We start from the raw sequence: 21,148 nt of genomic DNA on the forward strand, positions 1-21,148 counted from the left end.
TTAAAGTGTCATTTTGGTGCATATATACTCTGCTGAATTTTTCCTTTATGGATAAATTAGTGGGTTTAATATAGAGATAGCATATGTTCAGACTTGAAAAAGACTGAGGGTTTTGTACTTTATTTGGAAACTTTATAATATATACTGTGCTTTAGCTCTATAGTATATATTCTCGCATTATAGGCAGAGCATGTAGCAATACTTATAGATAAGGAGGTTGTAGTTGCCTTTACATTGTAAAAGGTCATATTCAGAGGAATAGTTTTATAAAATGTCTCCCTTCCCAGCTGAAATTTGACACTTCTGTTTTCATTTTGGAAGTAAATTTTCTTGGAACTTGAGGAAAAATTTGTAGAAATAGAAAAAGAGTGGGAAAAATACACGTGTCATTTTTTAAAAATGATTTTCTTTTCTTTTTTAAGCTCCATCACCTCAGTCAGAGTGATAAAAAAGCTTGAAATTTGGCAAAGGATGTTGTCCCCTGCTGCAATTTTTTTCTTGTGGAACAGTGAAAAGTGATTTTAATTTGGCTGAGTTATGATTTTTTAAAGTACTTCATGCAAAATACACTGGCCCAAATTTGTAAAGGTATTTAGGTATTGCTGCGCTCAATATTGTGATGCCTAACTGTTTTTAGGAGCTAAATCTCATTTTCAAAAGTGATTTAGGTAGTGGCTTCTAAGTGTCTAAATCACTTTTGAAAATGAGAGTTAGGTCCTAACTTCATTGCAATGCTGAGTGCAGCAACTCCTAAATACCTTTTAAAAATCTGGCCACTGCCTTTTTGTAAACTGATGGTATACCATTGTTCCATTGGTAGTGTGTATATAAAATACATAGAATTTTCCATTCAGTAAGTGATCTGTCAATGTTCTGCTGGAGTTGTGCATGTGTGCATTAGGAAGTTAGGTGCAATTTTATTTGTAAAGTGTATCTATATATGGAATATGCTATGTGAAAGTACTCAGGATATGAAACCCTTTCCTCATTGAGGACCTGTTTTTACAAAGGCTTAAGCATGTGCTTAACTTATATCATGCGAATTGTCTGATTGCTCACCCTGACAGGGTGAGGAGGAGTTTTATAAGGGGAGGAAGCATTATAATGACCTCAGATAGACCTGGAGGAAAAAGGGAAAGGAGAGAGAGAGACACACACATACCGGTACATCGAGGACTTGCACTGGAGGGAGCTATGATTGATTTGATTAAGGAGAAGGACCAGAGAGGGTAGAACTCAAGTGTGACTTTGGAGGCCTGGAATGGTGAAAAGACCAAAGGAGGTGTCAGGGAAAGTTGCCTCTAAGAAGAGGAAGAGGATTGCAGGAAAGGGAATTGAAGAAGAATGAGGCCTATTGAAGTGAAAACCAGAGAAGAATGGGCATAAGGAAGAGGGAACTGGTGAAAGGAGGAATAAAGGAGAGAAACTGGTAGAAGAACAAAGTGAGAAAATACTAAACAAAAATCAGGTAAGGGAGCCTAGCCCAACTGGAAAAGAAACACATTGAAGAAGATGGTTTGAGAAGAGAAATAATGATATTTTAAAAGGAGAAAATGCATAGAAAACTAGTGGGAGGTAAAACAGGGACACTGAAAAAGATGAAAAGTTACAAAATATAGTTGACTGGAGCATAGATGAGGAAAGAAACAAAATGACTGAGCAAGTTACTTCATCCTCTATTGATTCTATATATAACCTTCATTTTTGTTGTGAGAAGTTAATAGGTATGTGGCAAAAAGTGCCTTTGCAGCTCGCTTGACAGTTATAGCAATGTGCAGTATTTATATAGAATGGGAGTACAGGTTTCCCTTCTTTTTTTTCCTGTTCATCTTTACCTGTTTTACAGGCTTTATAAATATTTTTAAACCTTGTGAATTGCCAGGAATGGTTATTAAATACCTCTTGTACTTTGGGGATAAATGAAAACTACTTACCTGTGAATCTTATTCTCTGAGGAAATAAGTTACAGTAGCTTACCACACACGCATCCACCCACTTAACTCAGGATTCAGAGTTTTGTATCTATTTTATTTTCCAGTTCTTTAATATTTGCTTAGACTTACTGGAGGCACTAGGGGTCACTATTATTCCACAGCAGAAGTGCAAAATGTTCCCTGTTGGATCCAACAACTTCAGAATTTTGAGCTATGAGCCTTCCCAACATGTCTGTGAGAGGAGCATGCATCCTAAGAGAAGTAATCTATTACAACTTTATACTTTCTGAGAACAAGAATTACAGATACTGTAAGTGGCTTTGTTTTCTTGAAAGATAGGCACCTGATCCTATGTAGATGTAACTTTTGCAACCCCTTGCTGCCTTCCAGCATAAGCTGAATAAAGGGTTCTGTTTTACCTCTATTCAGGTACAACACACTGCCACACCAAACATCCACAACTAATTGTTTGAAAGGGATAGTCGGTAATGAGGTATGTAGAAAAGGGCCAGTTGAGGAAGGCAGAGTTAAAGTTACAGTGCATAGTTTTGTTGAGTGCGAAAATTGTGCTAATCATAAGGTATATGCCTATTAGGAAGCATAAGTTTTTATTATATTGTATTCAGTGCTGTGGATATGATTTTCAACCCTGCCAGCATATGAATATTTGAATGGCTGTGGACCTCAGGCTGTTCGGATTAGCTTCTTCTGATGGGGATCGTTGGTAATCCACAATACCACGGTGTGATTCAGTCACCCCTGAAGCAACAGAATTTTGTGGAGCATCAGAAGTCCTGTTGGCTTAGTCCTTTAGCTCTTGTGGTAGACACATGCTTTCAGTGTAAAAGATTCCAGGATTCTTCTGCCTTTTTATTATGCAATGCTATTCTAATTTTTACAACATTGTCAGAGGCCACAAAACCAGGTGACAGTGAGGGGACATCAGCTGCTCCTCTGTGACATGTTTCAGTTGTTCCAAGGTACTTTTAATGCATGTTTCTTCATTCACAGGTGCACAGCAAGGCATGTTATCAAATGAGTGAGTTGCTGCTAATGCTGACAGTGTGAAGCAATGGATATATATTCAATGCTTTAACCACTGGCCCACATGTCCATGCAGTTGGGTGTGGAAACAGTCCTCAGCTTTCAAAAGCACTCTCCCTCCACATGGTGAAGCATACACTGCCAGCAATAAACTAATAGAACAGTATGTGATAAAACAATTTCAAAGAGAAAAGACAGTGTTATATCTGAAAACAGTGTCCCAGTCTGAATACTCCCAGCTTTGCTCCCTTACTAGAGGCTTTACTCCTGTGCTCATTGAAGTCAGTAGCAAAGCTCCAATTGACTTGATTGGTGCAGGATCAAGACCAAAGAACAAGATGTGTGTCCCCCCTTCTGTGAGAGATTGGGCAAAGTATATGATTGCAGACTCCATGAGTAGTTATACTCCTGTCAGAGAACTATGAAAAAAGTATGATTAATCTGACTAATAAAAAGATACACAGTGGTAAAACAGAAAACTAAACAAAAAAGGAAAAGGAGAAATAAATGGAAAAATAAAAATAATTTTCCAAAACAAAAACAGTCTACATTTGTTTCCATATTTTTCTAAAAAATTTGAAAAACAAAAGTTAAATTTTTCATGAAAAGTTTCAATTTTGAAAGGCCATTTTTAATTTAAAAAATTGTTGGGAAAATTTAAGCCATTTCTCCTTAACAGTGACAAAAGCAGTGACATTAACCAAATTCACCAGAATGCCTGCCACTACGAGTTGTTCAGCAGAACAAGACTTCTGCTGAAATTATGGCAGAGGAGAAAAGTGATTTTTTTTTCCAGTTTATTTCCTTATGCTGCAATTGGTCTATTTTGGAATAGGTTTTTTGCTGCTGTTGCTCCACCATTAGTTACACATTATTCACTATGAGGAATGTATATGGAGAAAAGATAACTACAATATTCCAGTAAACTGGTGACAGTGTGGTTCAGTGGCTGGAACCCCCTTAGGGTAATCAAATTCCTATGATAGACTAATAATAACACAGTGTGGGGAGAATAACCTGACTTCACTTAGGAGGATCTTATCTGATCATCACAAAAGTGGTTTATATCATACTTGCTCACATCCAAATACAAAGTTTGCTCGGATGTATTGAGTTGAGGCTAAAAACAGCTGGGGATAGTTCCACAGTTTTCATGGAGACTGAGAGTCTTAGTGATTATATAAATTATAGCTGAAATGCATGTTGAGTTCAGCCAGTACAGTAGCTATTCCAGGGACAGGCCTAAAATTAGGGTTACCATACGTCCTCTTTTTCCCGGACATGTCCGGCTTTTCGGCAGTCAAACCCCCGTCCGGTGGGATTTGCCAAAAAGCCGAACATGTCCGGGAAAATGGCGGCTCTGCTCCTCCCCGACTCTTCGGCTCTGTTTAAGAGCCGGGCTGCCCGAGCGCTACCGGCTTTGGGCAGCCCCGTGCCTCCGGACCCTGCGCCGCCGGAGCCCGGGAGGGGAAGTGCCCGGCTGGGGGCGCAGGGTCCGGAGGCATAGGGGCTGCCCAAAGCCTGAGCGCTACCGGCTTCACGGTTTGCCGGGCAGCCTCCAGACCCTGCGCCCCCGGCTGGGCGCTTCCCCTCCCGGGCTCCAGCTGCGCTGGGGAAGCGCCGGCTGGGGGCGCAGGGTCTGGGGGCTGCCCGGCAAACCCTGAAGCCGGTAGCACTGGGGCAGCCCTTTCCCCCTGGCTGGGAGTGGGAGGGAGGAGGGGGCAGAGTTAGGGTGGGGAAGGGGCGGAGTTGGGGTGGGGCTAGGCGTGGGGAAATGGGCGGGGCCAGGGCCCGTGGAGGGTCCTCTTTTTTTTATTTATGAGATATGGTAACCCTACTAAAATGAACTTGGTTAGCTTAGAGGGGAATGAAGGGGGTAGTAGGGTGATGCGTATACAGTTCCTACCTCATTTTTATCCCAAAACATGCATCCAGGGCCAGCTCCAGGCACCAGCCCACCAAGCTTGTGCTTGGGGCGGCACCTGGAGGGGGGCAGCGCGGCGCTCCGGCCCCCGGGGAGAGCGGGGCCACAGCCGGGCTCGCCGCCCTCCCCCCGGCGCTCTGGCCGCCCTCCCCCCCTGGCGCCCTCCCCCCGGCCGCCGGGGGGAGAGCGGCGAGCCCTGGCTGGGGCTCGCCGCCCTCTCGCCGCCCTGCCCCCGTGCTCTGGCCGCCGGGGGGAGAGCGGAGCCCCCGCCGGGGCTCACCGCCCTCCTCCCAGGGCTCCGGCCGCTGGGGGGAGAGCGGAGCCCCCGCCAGGGCTCGCCGCCGGGGCTCCGGCCGCCCTCCCCCCCCCACCACGGGGGAAGGGGGGGGCGCAGCCGGCGGCTTTTTTGCCTGGGGCAGCAAAAAAGCCAGAGCCGGCCCTGCATGCATCTAAATGAGACCCTCGTTTTGAGTATTATCTTCAGTGTGGGGCTGCTCTTATAAGTTGGGTGAACTGAAAAATGGATGCTCTCTCCCTCCCTTTCTCATCCTGGACTAAAGCCAGCCAATATCTTCCAGCTAGGGCTTAGCAGTGCAAGCAAGGTTGGACGTCTCATTCACTAACTGTTTTGTTTGTTTGTAATTTTCAAAACTGGATGCCTAAAGTAAGGTTCCTACTGGGCATAGTGGTAACCTCCTTCCAGGGCACCCAAGAGTTGAAATCCTTATCTTTCAAGGAAGTGCAGAAGGTCTCAATCCCCTTTTGCATATATTGCCAGATGCCTGGCTGCAAACAGGGAAGAACAGGAGCAGCTGGAAGAGGAGGGACAAGTACTAGAGTCTCAGGAGTAACATTGGGGGGGATAGCTCAGTGGTTTGAGCATTGGCCTGCGCATTGGCCTGCTAAACCCAGGGTTGTGAGTTCAATCCTTGAGGGGGCCATTTAGGGAACTGGGGTAAAAATCTGTCTGGGGATTGGTCCTGCTTTGAGCAGGGGGTTGGACTAGATGACCTCCTGAGGTCCCTTCCAACCCTGATATTCTATGGTCTTTCATCTCTCAGAGACCTGTTATCATCCTCTCCTGATGAAGTAGTGTTTTCAGGTCTGGTACTGGCACCTGATGACTTTAGAACATTTCAGGAGCTGCTCTCCAACTAAGCTCATTAGTACCTGCGAGTGTAATGCTCCTTATCTATAAGGGCTTCTTATCAGCGGTTCTCAAAGTGGGCCCCAACCCTATTTTAATGGGGTCACCAGGGCTGGTGTTAGACTTGCTGGGAGCCAAAGCTGAAGCCTGGCCCCACCGCCCAGAGCCAAAGCCCGAGCCCCTCCGCTCAGGACTGAAGCCAAAGCCCAAGGGCTTCAGCCCTGAGTGGCAGAGCTCAAATTACAGGCCCCCTAGCTGAAGCCATTGGTCTTCAGCTTTGCTCCCACCCAGGGTGGTGGTACTTGGGACAGCTCAGGGTTTGGTCCCCCCCTTCTGGGGTCATGTAGTAATTTTTGTTGTCAGAAGGGGTCATTGTGCAATGAAGTTGGAGAACCCCTGTCTTATATCAAGCTAAAACCCTGTGGCAGACACCAACTAAACTGCCTCTTCTGGCTAAGGGAGCAGAAAAAAAAATGTTGTATACCCCAAAAGGGGTTTGAACAGTTTTACATACATTCTACAGTTTATGAAAAGTTCAGACAGATTAAGAGCACCCCAAAGGCAAAGACTCCAAAAAAATTAGATTTATTTGGAAGAAAGACTTATTCATCAGCATCACTGCAACTTTGTTCATGGTCATCACTATGACCATGCACAGAACTTCATGGCTTCACGCCTCTGGCATTCCAAGAGAAGTGCAAAGCACAATGAAGGATTTGCCCCTTGAGGCCGCAGACTTATTCAGTGTTTATATGGATGACACACTGCACTCCCTCAGAGATTCCAGAGCACTGCTTCATTCCTTGGGCATCTACATTTCAGCCCCAAACTATGTGCCATTTAGCTATCAGAGGCAATCGAGGCAGAAGACACCTACGTACCCCCATCACAGATTTCTGATACTTGCACAGGAAAAAGCCAAAGTTTTCTTGGAGGAGGCTATCTTCCTTGACCAGGGGCTATTCTACACCTGCTTCCAGGCAGCAGGTTTGATGCAAGGGTCGAGAGCCATGCTTGAGCTACTCAGGACCCAGCCCTGCCTTTTGGGTGCCATGTTGCTTTCTTCGATCAGTCATGACCTATGATAAAGACATTTAAGTGCTAGAAGTAGTCTCCCTCCCATGGCTATTCCATCTAATTTCATTCCTTATCCTAGGAACCCCCACCCCCTCACACATACACACTCATTGTCCTTCCCAATCCCTCTTCAGGTAACCTCACAAAAAATAGCTAAAGGAAGAGGTGGCTTCTGTACTACTTCTAGGCATGGAAGAGGTACCTCTGGAGTACAAGAGAAGAGAATTTTACTCCTGGTATTTCTGTATCCCAAAGAAAAATGGGGATATTTGTCCTGTCCTAGACCTGAGACACCTGAACAAATATACACACTATCGCAGATTCAGGATGATAACAATTGCCTCCACCATCCCTTCCCTTCAGGCTCAAGACTGGTTCATGGCTCTCAGGCTACAAGATGCATACTTCCTTATTTCCAGCCAGTCAGTCCACAGGAAGTACCTGTGGTTCACAAGGGGGCCTAATCACTACTAATACAGAGTGCTACCATGTGGTCTCGCCACAGCACTGAGAGGCTTTACAAAATATCTAGCTGTTGTAGCAGCACATCTGAGGAGATTAGGCATTAAGGATTATCCATATCTAGACTATTGTCTGATCAAAGGCAGATCTCATCAGGAAGTCACCACAGCCCTGAACTATATTTTTCACCTATTCAGACAGCCGAGATTCATGGAGAATTATGAAAAAAAGGTCTCATCTCATCACAAACTATAGAATTAATAGGAGCCCACATAGTCTTCTGAGAGGTATGTTTTTGTTAATTTGGAGTCAGAGTTCTTTTCCTTCAAGCTATAGTCACCAGTATCAAATCATATGCTACAAATATAGTCAGAAACTGCCTCATACTTGTGGGCAACATGTCAGTTTATGTGTATGTGATGCCACTAGCCAAACTTCACCCACATCCATGACAAGGCTGGCTAAGATCAGTGTATCATCATACAAGACATCAAATTAACATGTGAATTGTGATCTCAGCACACAACCTGTCTGCACTGAGCTGGTAGTAACACTCCAGGAATGTTTGAATAGAGGTGCACTTCTCCATACATCCACCTGAAAAGATGTTGATCACAGATACAACAGAAACAGGTTGTGGTAAACACCTGGACCACCTGCAGATACAATGGACTTCATCTTAAAAGGACTTGATTCTTCAAGTAAATGTCCTAGAAATATGAGTGGTCACATTAGCTTACATAGCGTTCCATTCTGTTCTGCAGAATTCTACAGTGCAAATTATTAAGATAACTCAATTTGCAGTGTACTCTATAAACAAGCAAGGAGGCACCTGTGCATCACCCCTATGTCAAGAATTAATCACATTATGAACAAGGTGTCAGCAACATGGGATAACCCCAATTTCTCTTCATCCTCCAGGAGTCAGCAACAATCTGCCAGACTGCCTAAGGAGACAATCCATCACCAATCACAAATTGTCTGTGTCATCATCAAACCAATATTTCATCATAGATTCATCAAACCAATCTCATCATAGATTTGTTTGCCCCAAAAGACAACATGAAATGTACAACGTTTTGTTCATGGGTGTCTGGGCCAGGACGTAGGCAGTTGGGTCCAGTGGTTAGCGATCTGGTTCAGGGAGGAGTGTTAGGGCTGGGACATTGGGGGCCAGCTCTGATAGTTTGTGACCTGTTTCAGGAGGATCATGTTCAGGTTACCAGGAATCAGGGCAGGAGTCAGATGAACTAATTTGGATGGGGTCAGATACTATTTGGGTCACCAAGAGTCAGGCCAAGGTCAGGATACTAGGAATTAGGCAGATCAGAGTCTGTAGGGCTGAGCAAGGGGCCAGTTAGAGCCCAGTTGTGCAGACAACTTTTTGTGCCTTTCTTTGGGTTTAAATAGGAAGCGCTGACAAATCAGATGTCCCAATGTTGCTCCTCCAATCAGGGCCCAGGGGAGGCCTTCCTGATGTAACTTCAGGTTTCATGATCTCTGCACTCAGTGCCTGTCTTCACTACCCAGCTAAATCGACATCACTGCCATTGATGCAGCTTCATTGATTTAGTGGGTCTGGTGAAAACACGCTAAGTCGATGGCAAAGCACTATCCTGTCGACTTCAGTACTCCACCTCAAAGCTCTCCCATTGACATAGCATGGTATAGACACAGCTTTTAAGTCGGTTAGTTACGTTGGCTTAAGTTACACAACTTAACTAGCGTAACTTAGATCAATTACAGCATTAGTGTAGATAAAGCCTATTTAGTCAGTTAGTAGTGAGCCACTGGGTAAGAGCAGGGAGGCAACAGTCAACTGGGAACCATGTGGACTCAAGTTCAAGACCTGTAGGGTCATGACATGGGTGGCATGAGTCTGGGATCATTACAAGATGCTTTCCTTACTGTGGGATCAAGATTTCATGTACATATTTCCATCAATTCCAAATCCTGATAGCTTCATACTGGCTGAGACAATTCAGGCTAACAGATCTCCTCAAAATGTCTGTCCAGCCTCCCATACCAATTTGGTTCTCCAAACATACTATCACAGAACAAAAGGCCAAAACTTAATTCAGACCCAAAGTCACTACATCTGGCAGCCTGGATGTTGATTGGTTTAGTGCTACTGACAGAGATTGTTCTCTACAAGTATAAGGGTGCCTTTTGCTAAGTAAAAAGCTTTCCAAATGGAAAATTACTCCTCTAAATGGAAAATATTTTCAGATGTGTGCAGCCCAACACAACCTTGACTCGTTGAAGACCCTCATAGCAAAAATATTTAACTATATTCTGAATCTGAAACACTCTTGACTCTCTTTCAGTTCCATGAAAATCTGCATTGCAGTGATCTCAGTATACCACCCAGTAGTAGTGTTATACTCAGTTTTTATACCCCATAGTACCCAGATTTCTAAAGGGGTTATTGCATACTTTAGGGAATCCCTTCTGATATGGGATCTTAACATTGTCCTTAGAAATTTAATAGTTCCCCCTTTCATTCCTCTTTCTGAATGCTCTTTAAACCTCCTTACTTTTAAGACGGGCTTTTTAGTCACAGTTACATCAGCCAGGAAGGTTAATGAACTCCAAGCTTTCATGGCAGACCCAATTTATGCAACATTCCACAAAGATAAGATGGTGGTAAGACCTCACCCCAAATCTGTTCCCACTGCTCTGTCAGACTTTAATTTGAACCAATCTATTGATTTACCTGTTTTCTTTCCAAAACCCCACTCCTTCCTGAGAGATCAGAAACTCCACACGTTGGACATTTCAAGGGTTTTGTTAAACTACCTTAACAGGACAAGGCCTGTGGTTCTCAGAGATACTGTTGTCTATGCGGATCTCTCCATCTTCATTATGTTCTGAGACCTCCTTATCTAGGATTCTGGATTAATGAGGGAACTGAGAGATGGTTATGGCTGCTCTACCCTTTATGCTACTGGGTGGGGGAACAGGAGGACATGCATAGTGCAGGCATGGGCCAATGGAAAGTGCTGTTCAAAAGATTCTGATCTTGTGTGTGCAAGGTGTATGTGCACTTAAAGTGAGATCCCACAGACAACAACATCTTGAAAAGCCACAGGTGCTACAAGGATAACTACTCATCTTTTCTTCAAGATAGTCTCTGCACATTTCCACCTTTGGATGCATCCCTTGATGCCTCTGAGGTTCAAGAACCTTCTATAAAGCAGTGCCCTTTGGTGATGTGTAAGTGTTCTCTCCTGGCCCAAAATATTTAAAACTTGGGTTATAAAAGGTCTGGGCATCCCAACCACCTCACTTCCTTCTTTTCTACAACTAGCTGTGGGTATTGGAACCTTCTGTGCATCGCTGGAATGAATTTTGGGGGTTTGAGTCAAAACTCCCTTAAGTTATAATGTAATATATAAGCTAGGTAGTTGCACATTTAGGCCCAGATCCTCAGGTGCTGCCAAGGTGTATCCAGTGCAGGGGACGGACAGCATAAAGGTGACTTAAGGCAACTTTTATGCCTCCTCCATCCCACCCTAGTTCTGAAGGCAACTGAATGTTGGTTCAGCCCTCAGAATAAGTTAGAACATCCTCAGGGTTATTTTAATTTATGACTGCTTGTAAAGGTTCCCTAGGGGTCATTGTGCTGTCTGGAGATGGACAGAACACAATTCACTCTAGGCAAGCTCCATTTTTTCCCCAGCACATCTCCAACATATCCCCTGTCCCATTCAGCAGTACTTGAGGCTAATGGGGTCTTGGTGTCTTGCACCTATGACACACCTCATGCCCATAGAAGAAGAAGGAAGGAGCTGAGGTGGTCCAGGATGCATGGCCTTTTTGCACTCTTGCTCCAAATATTTTGTGCTCTGTGAGGGCACTCATTAGGTGTCATTGGGTACTGCTTCACCAAAAGTTCCTGCAGCTCAGTGTGCCCTGGAATGCTTCCCACAAGTGGGGATGTGCAGAGAGAACACACTCAAAGGACTACAGTTACTATTGTAAGTAACCATTTTTTCTTCATTTCTGCCCCCCGTTTCATGAAGGAGGAGGAAAAGCCAGTGGTAGGACTAGTAGACATAATTATTTCATTACCTCTAATTTATATACAATAAGTATGATGTGTATCTATAAATATATATGCATATAAATGCACATTTTCAAGTTTTCTATTTTTTTATTGATGGATGAAAAAGGTTGGTGATGTTGATGGACTGCAATTTAACTCTCTTCCAGCACTAGGAAAAGAATGTCTGTGATTGTTCGCACACCAACAGGGAAATTAAGACTCTACTGTAAAGGAGCTGTAAGGTTTATTTTATTTAAATTACCATACAGTAATTTTAATCTGTTAATTTGTAAATGAATATGCTATAGACATACAGAAAAATAAATAATTGAAATAATTACAGTCTGAAGTTATTGCACGATCAACTGAAGTCAGATCATCTAAAATTAAAAAAACTCTGGGTTTCAGTCATGACTTTTTTTCAATTTAATTAGCTATATTATATATTAAAATTATGTGCCAGGATTAAGGGCTAAATTGTGAGTTGTACTACATGCCTGTCTGGGAAAATAAGAACCCTCCCTACTGTACATCTCCACTTGAGATACCCAGACCATTGCTCACCCATTTATTCCTTCTCTGGAGCAGATGGGAAGGGAATTGCTGGGGAATGGGTGGAGCCTTCGCTCTACCCCCTGTTCACTAGCCTGAGTGTAGAAGAGAGGAAATAGGGGGGAGAGGAAATAGTAACTTACTGATAGTATTAGGTCAACAGTAAATTATTGTTCCCTTGGAGAAAGATATGTCTGAGTCACAACACATCCTAGAATGGTGCAGTTTGCACACTGTGTGCCTAAAGTGATTCATCAAAGGAATTACTGATGTATAATCTGAAATCAGTTTTAATCAGGAAAGAGATCTTGGAGTCATCGTGGATAGTTCTCTGAAGATATCCACATAATGTGCGGCGGCAGTCAAAAAAGCAAACAGGATGTTAGGAATCATTAAAAAAGGGATAGAGAATAAGACAGAGAATATTTTATTGCCCTTATATAAATCCATGGTACGCCCACATCTTGAATACTGCAACAGGTGTGGTCTCCTCATCTCAAAAAGATATACTGACATTAGAAAAGGTTCAGAGAAGGGCAACTAAAATGATTAGGGGTTTGGAACAGGTCCCATATGAGGAGAGATTAAAGAGGCTAGGACTTTTCAGCTTGGAAGAGAGGAGACTAAGGGGGGATATGATAGAGGTATATAAAATCATGAGTGATGTGGAGAAAATGAATAAGGAAAAGTTATTTACTTGTTCCCATAATATAAGAACTAGGGGCCACCAAATGAAATTAATGGGCAGCAGGTTTAAAACAAATAAAAGGAAGTTCTTCACACAGCACAGTCAACCTGTGGAACTCCTTGCCTGAGGAGGTTGTGAAGGCTAGGACTATAACAGGGTTTAAAAGAGAACCTCCATGAGTTTATCTAGTTAAGTCCATTAATGGCTATTAGCCAGGATGGGTAAGGAATGGTGTCCCTAGCCTCTGTTTGTCAGAGGGTGGAGGTGGATGGCAGGGGAGCAATCACTTGATCATTGCCTGTTAGGTTCATTCCCTCTGGGGCACCTGGCATTGTCCACTGTCAGCAGACAGGATGCTGGGCTGCATGGACCCTTGGTCTGACCCAGTATGGCCATTCTTATGTTCTTAAAACCAGTTCTTCCATGTTTATAAAAATTGAATACAGGATTGTTGATATTCCACATTCCTTATCCGTCCAAATGAAAATTAATGAAATAATGTCATTGTGTAACTCTATGCACAGCTTTTTTGTTGGCCAAGTAGAAGTGAGAATGAAAGCTACTAAGCATCAGTTTCACTCTGAACTTAAATTGGCGGGGGGGAGAGCAAAGGAACACGAAGGGTGGAATAAGGGGAGAAAAGTATGTATGAAAGGTGAGGGGAAATAAAAATACAGAAAACCCCAAAAGAATTCCAGATTAGGAGAAGGTGTAGAGATCTACAGACCCTGAGGGCTCAGAAAGTCCTCCTCTTTTCTCCCCTTCAGAACAGAAATATACTTTTATTTGTGTTGCTTGGCCCTGAAATACTTTGATATAGTGTTACATATTTTTTCTGCCTATTTTCCAGAATTTCTGTTATTGTTGCCACATCAGTGAAACCTGCTTGCTTTGCTTTATTGTACCTTCGTTCTGTTTGCATTGTAGGACACAGTAATTTATGACCGTCTGGCCGAGAGTTCAAAATACAAGGAAATTACTTTAAAACATTTAGAGCAGTTTGCTACAGAAGGTGAGTAATAGTGCTTGATATAAAACAATATGAAATAAAACCTCTCAATTCTCATAGGTACTATAAATTTCAGCTTTTATTATATTGTAAGAATTTATTATATGTATGTTTATTAAACTCCTGTAGCCTCTGAAAAAGATGGTCCCTTTCCTGAAGAATATAAGTTCAAAAATATAGACAGATAAAACACGTAGAATCGGCCTAAGTAGAGGCTTTTAAAATTCAGTTGTGCAGTTCAAATGTATTATGGAGACACAGTAGTGATTCCATGAAATTAGAATGCAAACTCTTTTGCAGCCTTTAATTTTGATCTCTCCCAACCTCTGACTTTTCAGGAGGAGAGGAAAGAGGTTGGAGGGAGTGGGTTGAGGATGGTTCAGGAATCAATGTTGACACTAGATGGCCTTGTGCAGAGAGGCCATCCATCCACCTCTTGACAGTTAAATTTGCTTTAAGGCTGCTTTACATTACAGGAGTGAATCCATTACTGATAACTCTAGGGAGTCCTCCCATACCCACCTCAACTGTCATGTCTCTGTATCCCTAGTGGTCTAGCAGAATCATCTCTCTAACCACTATTCAGTGACGATTGAAGGGATGTTGGTGCCACATTTGGGTTCACAAATAAGAATCTGTAAGTGGCTTGAAAAGGCTGTCTATAAAGACAATAGGTACCTATCCTCATCAAACAATGGAAACTTTAAACAAAATTAAAAATCACTGGAAAACCCCACTCTTTAAATGCAGGCAGGAAAACAACCTCTGCAATAGAAAATACTGATATCGTATACACCCTTGCAATAGTATTTTGCTCTTATATAGCACTTTTCATCAGTAGATCTTAAAAGCACTTTACAAAGGATGTACGTATCATTACCCTCATTTTACAGAAGGGGAAACAGAGGTACAGAAGTAAAAAGACTTTCTGAATGTCACCCAGCAGGCCTGTGGCAGTGCCAGGAATAGAAGCTAGATCTCCGGCATCCTAAGCCAGTGGGCCACAGTGCCTCCCAGATACTGCTCTGAGGTCTTTCTGTGCCTGATAGAGGAAAGCAAGTTGGTCATGGGTTATAGCATCATACAATAAAGGACCATAGTATTCTAATTCATCCATGCAATAAGAAAAGATGGATGGGTAAGGAACACAATTAAGGTTATTACAGGAAACTCAAACTGCAGATGGTCTCTTTCATTTTTATATAACTTTAATAAAATTTGTTTCTAAATTCTTTAACAAAATGTGTAAGTCATTTTAGATTTATTTTACTAAATGTTCATGCAACAAATAAGAACCAAATTAAATTATTTATATTTATAATTATCCATGAGATTATAATAGTCCTGCCCCCATGGGTGCTGTAACACTGAAAGTGAAACATAAATAATCTACTGTTAGCTCCTTTTGCAGAACAGATTGCAGGATTTTCTGGTCGTATGGTAGAAAATATAAATTAACCTCTTGTTCCTGAGGAAGTCCAGAGCCCCTTTTCCCTGCTTTGGTCCCAAATTGGGGAAATAGCTCCAGGCTGCTCTTCCCCCATTCCACAACTTCAACTTTAGGCCAACGGGGTGGGGTAGGGGTGGACTTGGTTAGTACAGTTGCTGGCCTGATGGGGGACACTGTCACTCCAGCCAGGTTTCTGCTGGTATTAACCACTCAACCTGGGCTCTCCACATGGGATGCTCTTCTCCCTCCTCTCTCTGGGCAGTTCCTCCCAGTGAGGGGAAAACATAGTTCTGTATATCTTGGGTACTTATATGACCCGCATTGCCACAGTAAGTGAGTGGCTCACCATCTTGAATATCTTTATCCTCACAATATCCCTGTGAGGCAAGGAAGTACTATTATCCCCATTTTACAGATAGAGAAGTGAGACACAGAGAGGCTAAGTACTTTCCCCAGGGTTACACAGGAAGTCTGCAGCAGAAAAAAGGACTTGAACCCCAGTCTTGCAAGTCCTCTCTCATAGAATATTGGGGTTGGAAGAGACCTCAGGAGGTCATCTAGTCCAATCCCCTGCTCAAAGCAGGACCAACCCCAACTAAATCATCCCAGCCAAGGCTTTGTCAAGCCGGGCCTTAAAAACCTCTAAGGATGGAGATTCCACCACCTCCCTAGGTAACCCATTCCAGTGCTTCATCACCCTCCTAGTGAAATAGTGTTTGCTAATATCCAACCTAAACCTCCCCCACTGCAACTTGAGACCATTGCTTCTTGTTCTGTCGTCTGCCACCACTGAGAACAGCCTAGCTCAATCCTCTTTGGAACCCCCCTTCAGGTAACTGAAGGCTCACTCTTCTCTTCTGCAGACTAAATAACCCCAGTTCCCTCAGCCTCTCCTCATAAGTCATGTGCCCCGGTCCCCTAATCATTTTTGTTGCCCTCCACTGGACTCTTTCCAATTTGTCCACATCCCTTCTGTAGTGGGGGAACCAAAACTGGATGCAGTACTCCAGGTGTGGCCTCACCAGTGTCGAATAGAGGGCAATAATCACTTCCCTTGATCTGCTGGCAATGCTCCTACTAATGCAGCCCAATATGCCATTGACCTTCTTGGCAACAAGAGCACACTGCTGACTCATATCCAGCTTCTCGTCCACTGTAACCCCCAGGTCCTTTTCTGCAGAACTGCTGCTTAACCAGTCAGTCCCCAGCCTGTAGCAGTGCATCGGATTCTTTCTTCCGAAGTGCAGGACCTCCACTTGTCCTTGTTGAACCTCATCGGATTTCTTTTGGCCCAATCCTCCAATTTGTCTAGGTCACTCTGGACCCTATCCCTACCTTCCAGCGTATCTACCTCTCCCCGCAGCTTAGTGTCATCTGCGAACTTGCTGAGGGTGCGATTCATCCCATCATCCAGATCATTAATAAAGATGTTGAACAAAACCGGCCCCAGGACCCCGACCCCTGGGGCACTCCGCTTGATACCGGTTGCCAACTAGATATCGAGCCATTGATAATTACCCATTGAGCCTGACAATCTAGCGTTCTATCCACCTTCTAGTCCATTCATCCAATCCATACTTTTTTAACTTGCTGGCAAGAATAGTGTGGGAGACCGTATCAAAAGATATATATCATCCACCGCTTTCCCCATATCGACAAAGCCAATTATTTCATCATAGAAGGCAATCACGTTGATCAGGCATCACTTACCTTTGGTGAATCCATGTTGACTGTTCCTGATCACCTTCCTCTCCTCCAGGTGCTTCAAAATGGATTCCTTGAGTACCTGCTCCATGATTTTGCCAGGGACTGAAGTGAGTCTGACCGGTCTGTAGTTCCCCAGGTTCTCTTTCTTCCCTTTTTTAAATATGGGCACTATATTTGCCTTTTTCCAATCGTCCGGGACCTCCCCCGATCACCACGAATTTTCAAAGATAATGGTCAATGGTTCATTAGCCAACTCCCTCAGCACCCTTGGATGCATTAGATCTGGACCCATGGACTTGTTCACATCCATCTTTTCTAAATAGTCATTAACCTGTTCTTTCACCACTGAGGGCTGTTTACCTCCTCCCCATACTGTGTTGCCCAGTGCAGCAGTCTGGGTGCTGACCTTGTCTGTGAAGACAGAGGCAAGAAAAGCATTAAGTACTTAAGCTTTTTCCACACCATCTGTCACTATGTTGTCTCCCTCATTCAGTAACGGTCCCACACTTTCCCGGACCACCTTCTTGTTGCTAACATACGTGTAGAAACCCTTCTTGTTACTCTTCGCATCCCTTGCTAGCTGCAACTCCAATTGTGCCTTGGCCTTCCTGATTACACCCCTGCATCCTCTAGCAATATTTTTATAATCCTCCCTAATCATCTGTCCAAATTTCCACTTCTTGTAAGCTTCGTTTTTGAGTTTAAGCTCACCGAAGATTTCACTGTTAAGCCAAGCTGGTCGCCTGCCATATTTGCTATTCTTTCTGCACTTCGGGATGGTTTGTTCCTGCGCCGTCACTAAGGCTTCTTTAAAATACAACCCTCTCTCCTGGACTCCTTGCTCCCTCATATTAGCTTCCCAGAGGATCCTGCCCATCAGTTCCCTAAGGAGTCAAAGTCTGCTTTTCTGAAATCTCTTGCTCTTCCTTTCCAGTCCACTTTCTCACTTTTACCCTTTCTTTCCCTCCCTTTCTCTGTGTGGAGTGCATGAGTGCAAGTTTTTAAAATCTGTGAGCACACTTAATCCTATTGCGCTGATAAGTTTTAAGATTGCCCTGAAACACTCATGCATTCCACATAGAAAAAAAAACAACTAGGATAACAGTGGTCCTTGCTGAAAGTTTCAGAGTCTTCCTCTCCATGACTCCTGAGCCTTATAACACCTTGTAACATGCACATTTTGTCAAAATCACCCTAGTCAGCATCCCCTCTTTCAAAGACAAATCTCTTACTGTCCAGGAACTTATCAGTTTTACTTATCTGCCTACCCCATTTATAGAGTGATTATCATAGTACATCTAATCTCTGTGCAATAAAATCATAGCACAAAACCTTATAAATAGAATTAAAGAACCAACAGAAACAAATACATGCAAGAAGCCCTCGATTTTTTTGTTTTGAATGTGTGTTCCCTGATGTCCAAGGGAATCCATTAGACCTTCCCTTGGAGGCAAGGACATTCTTAAATCCTAAATTGAGGCACTTACCTTTAGTAAATAGGGAGTTATGACCTGGCCAAATCTTTTGAGACCTCTTACACCAGGAAGGCCTATTTCTAGTCCATTATTTTAGAGATTTCCACTCCTCTCTTTCCCCTGTTTGTATCATCAAGCAATTGATCCCTTTGGTTGGTGTGGTGGTTTCCTTTCTCGATCATTGTATGATGGCCTAAGTGAAAAGAAAAAAAAAGCTAGCCTCAGGTCTATTCCATGTGTTTGTTCTTCACATTATGATTTGCATCAGGAGTGTTTGGGTAGCTTTAAATAATCGTATATAATGCCCAAAGTATCATACTCAGAGTATCATACTAAGAAGGAAACCTAAAATAGAAATAGGCTATGGAAATAAACAAAAACTTGTCAGATAGCTGGTAGTGCAACAGCCTAATGCTCCTGATGAGTAAAACTTTGACTGCATGGATCTCGGTGTCTGGGTTGCTTAGAACACTTTTTTTTTAAAAAAAAGTGAAATCAATGCTTGTGAGGTCACAGATTGACTGGTCTGGAGAAAAAGACATGAGAGGTGCAAGAGCACGCTTCCCTACAAGGACACGGAAGTACACTATGTCTAGAGGAGGCACAAAAGTTTAGTTTTCATGTCAGCTCAATCCCCAACCTCTCTGCTGAGTTTGCCAATTGTGCTGGTGATCTGGAGGAGGACAATTATCCACTAAGAACTGGATTGAGATCCTGGATTAATTTCATGTGGATTATCAGAGAATAAACACTTTTCAGCCACTACCTAGATAGCCTTGATTCAAACCAGTATCCTAGATGTGGAAGGCAGACGGTTACATCATGTTACATTTCAGCTGTCTTTTTCTCCAGACCAGTCAATCTGTGACCTCACAAGCACTGAATTCACTTTTAAAAAAAAAAAAGTGTTCTCCACTTTGTAATGCATTAAAGAAGAATTCAGTATTTATTATTGCACCAAATTTAAATACTGCCAATAATATTACACCATTTCTTTCATGTTTCCATTCATGTGGCAATACAGTATGTCCTTGGCATTTGCTACACGTATTTGCTGCGTTGTTCAAAATGAAGTGGTTATCAATGCTGGCATTTACATTTAAACATTTAATAAATTTCAGTGTTAATATCCATTTAGGTGAATGGAAGAACTGTATAATTCTCTGTGGTCTTATTCCAATCTGTCAAGAAGCAAACTCAATAAGAGTCTCAATTTTTCATTAAGATTCTTTCCAATTAGTATACCAGTAAATTTATTTTTAAAAATTAAAGTTTAGATTCTGGAGAACAGCAAATTCCTTGGAAAATCCTAGCTCTGTAGATATTACACACGCATTCATTGCTGTTTTTCCACTTCATCATCTGATTGGTGGATTGTGAAAAGATTTTTAGAAAGATTTTAATATCCAAGTTATTCAATCCTTCCCACCTTTTTCTCGCCCATTCATCTTTCTGGACTGATCTCCTGGGACTCTTCTTATGAGAAAAATTCAGTCCATTTCTCAGTGTAATCCTTCTGCCAGGTTGTACTGACAGTAACAAAGCCCAGGTTCAATATCTAGGGTTTCCTCTTAACATTACAAAACAGAACTGGCTCGAGCCCCCACTTAATAATCTGGAAAAACTAAACACCATCCCTGGGCACTTCTAAGAGGCAATACTTTCCCCACTCACAAACGCAGTCTGTGTATAACAAAAGAAAACTATTATTAAAAAGAAGAGGGAACTCAGCATTAATTTGGAAAAACACCACAACAATTCAAAAGTATGCAAACCACAAGTAAATACCCAGCCCACAGTGCAATGAGCGGTGTCCTTTGCCTCAGTTTCCTACCTGTGGCGTGGAAGTCCGACAGACTAATGTCCCTTTAACACATCACTCCCCTTCACCTCTTCTGCATGCCATTCATAGATGGTTGTCCAAAGTTAGCTAAGTCCCAGAATCAAGGGTGTGTTTACATGGGTTCACTTCCTACCCCAGAAAGGGGGGAGGAGGAGTCGACCAGTGCTGCTGCTCAGGGCTGCTGCAGCTGTTACCGCTGCTTGCTGCCACCTTTGCCTCTACTCACTGCTGCTGCTTGCCGTTCCTGGAATGTCATATTTTAAGGTTCAAGCACTTAGCCAGTTCTTAGTGATTTCAGCTTTTAGTGATTTCAGTGGGTAGCAGGGAACCTCACTGCTACTGCAACCTCTGCATTGTCTTTCCCAGATCAGTTCTAAGGCTCAGCCTCTAGATTTGTTCATCTGTGATTTCAACAATAGCAATGACCTGAGCAGAAATAAGGACGGTCTGATCATCTCTGCTTTAAACACTGGAGAAGCAGCGGCCAAATGGTATCTAGGACTCCTTAAACAGAATCCACGCTACCAGATAGGAACACCTCTCCCCATCCCCTATGCCTTTCACTTGGCTTTTCCAACACTGACCCCTGCTGAGTGAGCAGGGTTAAAGTTAGGGTGACCTTCTTAATTGGGGCATGCTAATTACAGTTCTGCTGCCCTTTATGCATACAATAAGGAAAACAACATTTCATTTCCTCTGCATTCAATACTAAACTAAATTTTAACACAAAATATCAAAAATTGATCACTTTGGCAAAACTGGTCTGTGACCTCCACAGAGTAGGTCAT

The 21,148-nt window shown here is 42.9% G+C and overlaps 1 protein-coding gene across 7 annotated transcripts in view; it reads left to right on the forward strand.

Moving 5' to 3' along the window:
- ATP8A1 (ATPase phospholipid transporting 8A1) overlaps positions 1-21,148 on the forward strand; it is a 267,308-nt gene that overhangs the window by 132,565 nt on the left and 113,595 nt on the right. For all 7 annotated transcript variants that reach the window (XM_042841789.2, XM_005300615.5, XM_008170556.4 and 4 more), the window contains 2 exons: positions 11,804-11,873; positions 13,804-13,888. In XM_042841789.2, coding sequence (XP_042697723.1) covers positions 11,804-11,873; positions 13,804-13,888 — 155 coding nt within the window. The remainder of the gene's footprint in view (positions 1-11,803; positions 11,874-13,803; positions 13,889-21,148) is intronic.

Source organism: Chrysemys picta, chromosome 5 (genome assembly GCF_011386835.1).
Source record: "Chrysemys picta bellii isolate R12L10 chromosome 5, ASM1138683v2, whole genome shotgun sequence".
NCBI classification, from domain to species: domain Eukaryota; kingdom Metazoa; phylum Chordata; order Testudines; family Emydidae; genus Chrysemys; species Chrysemys picta.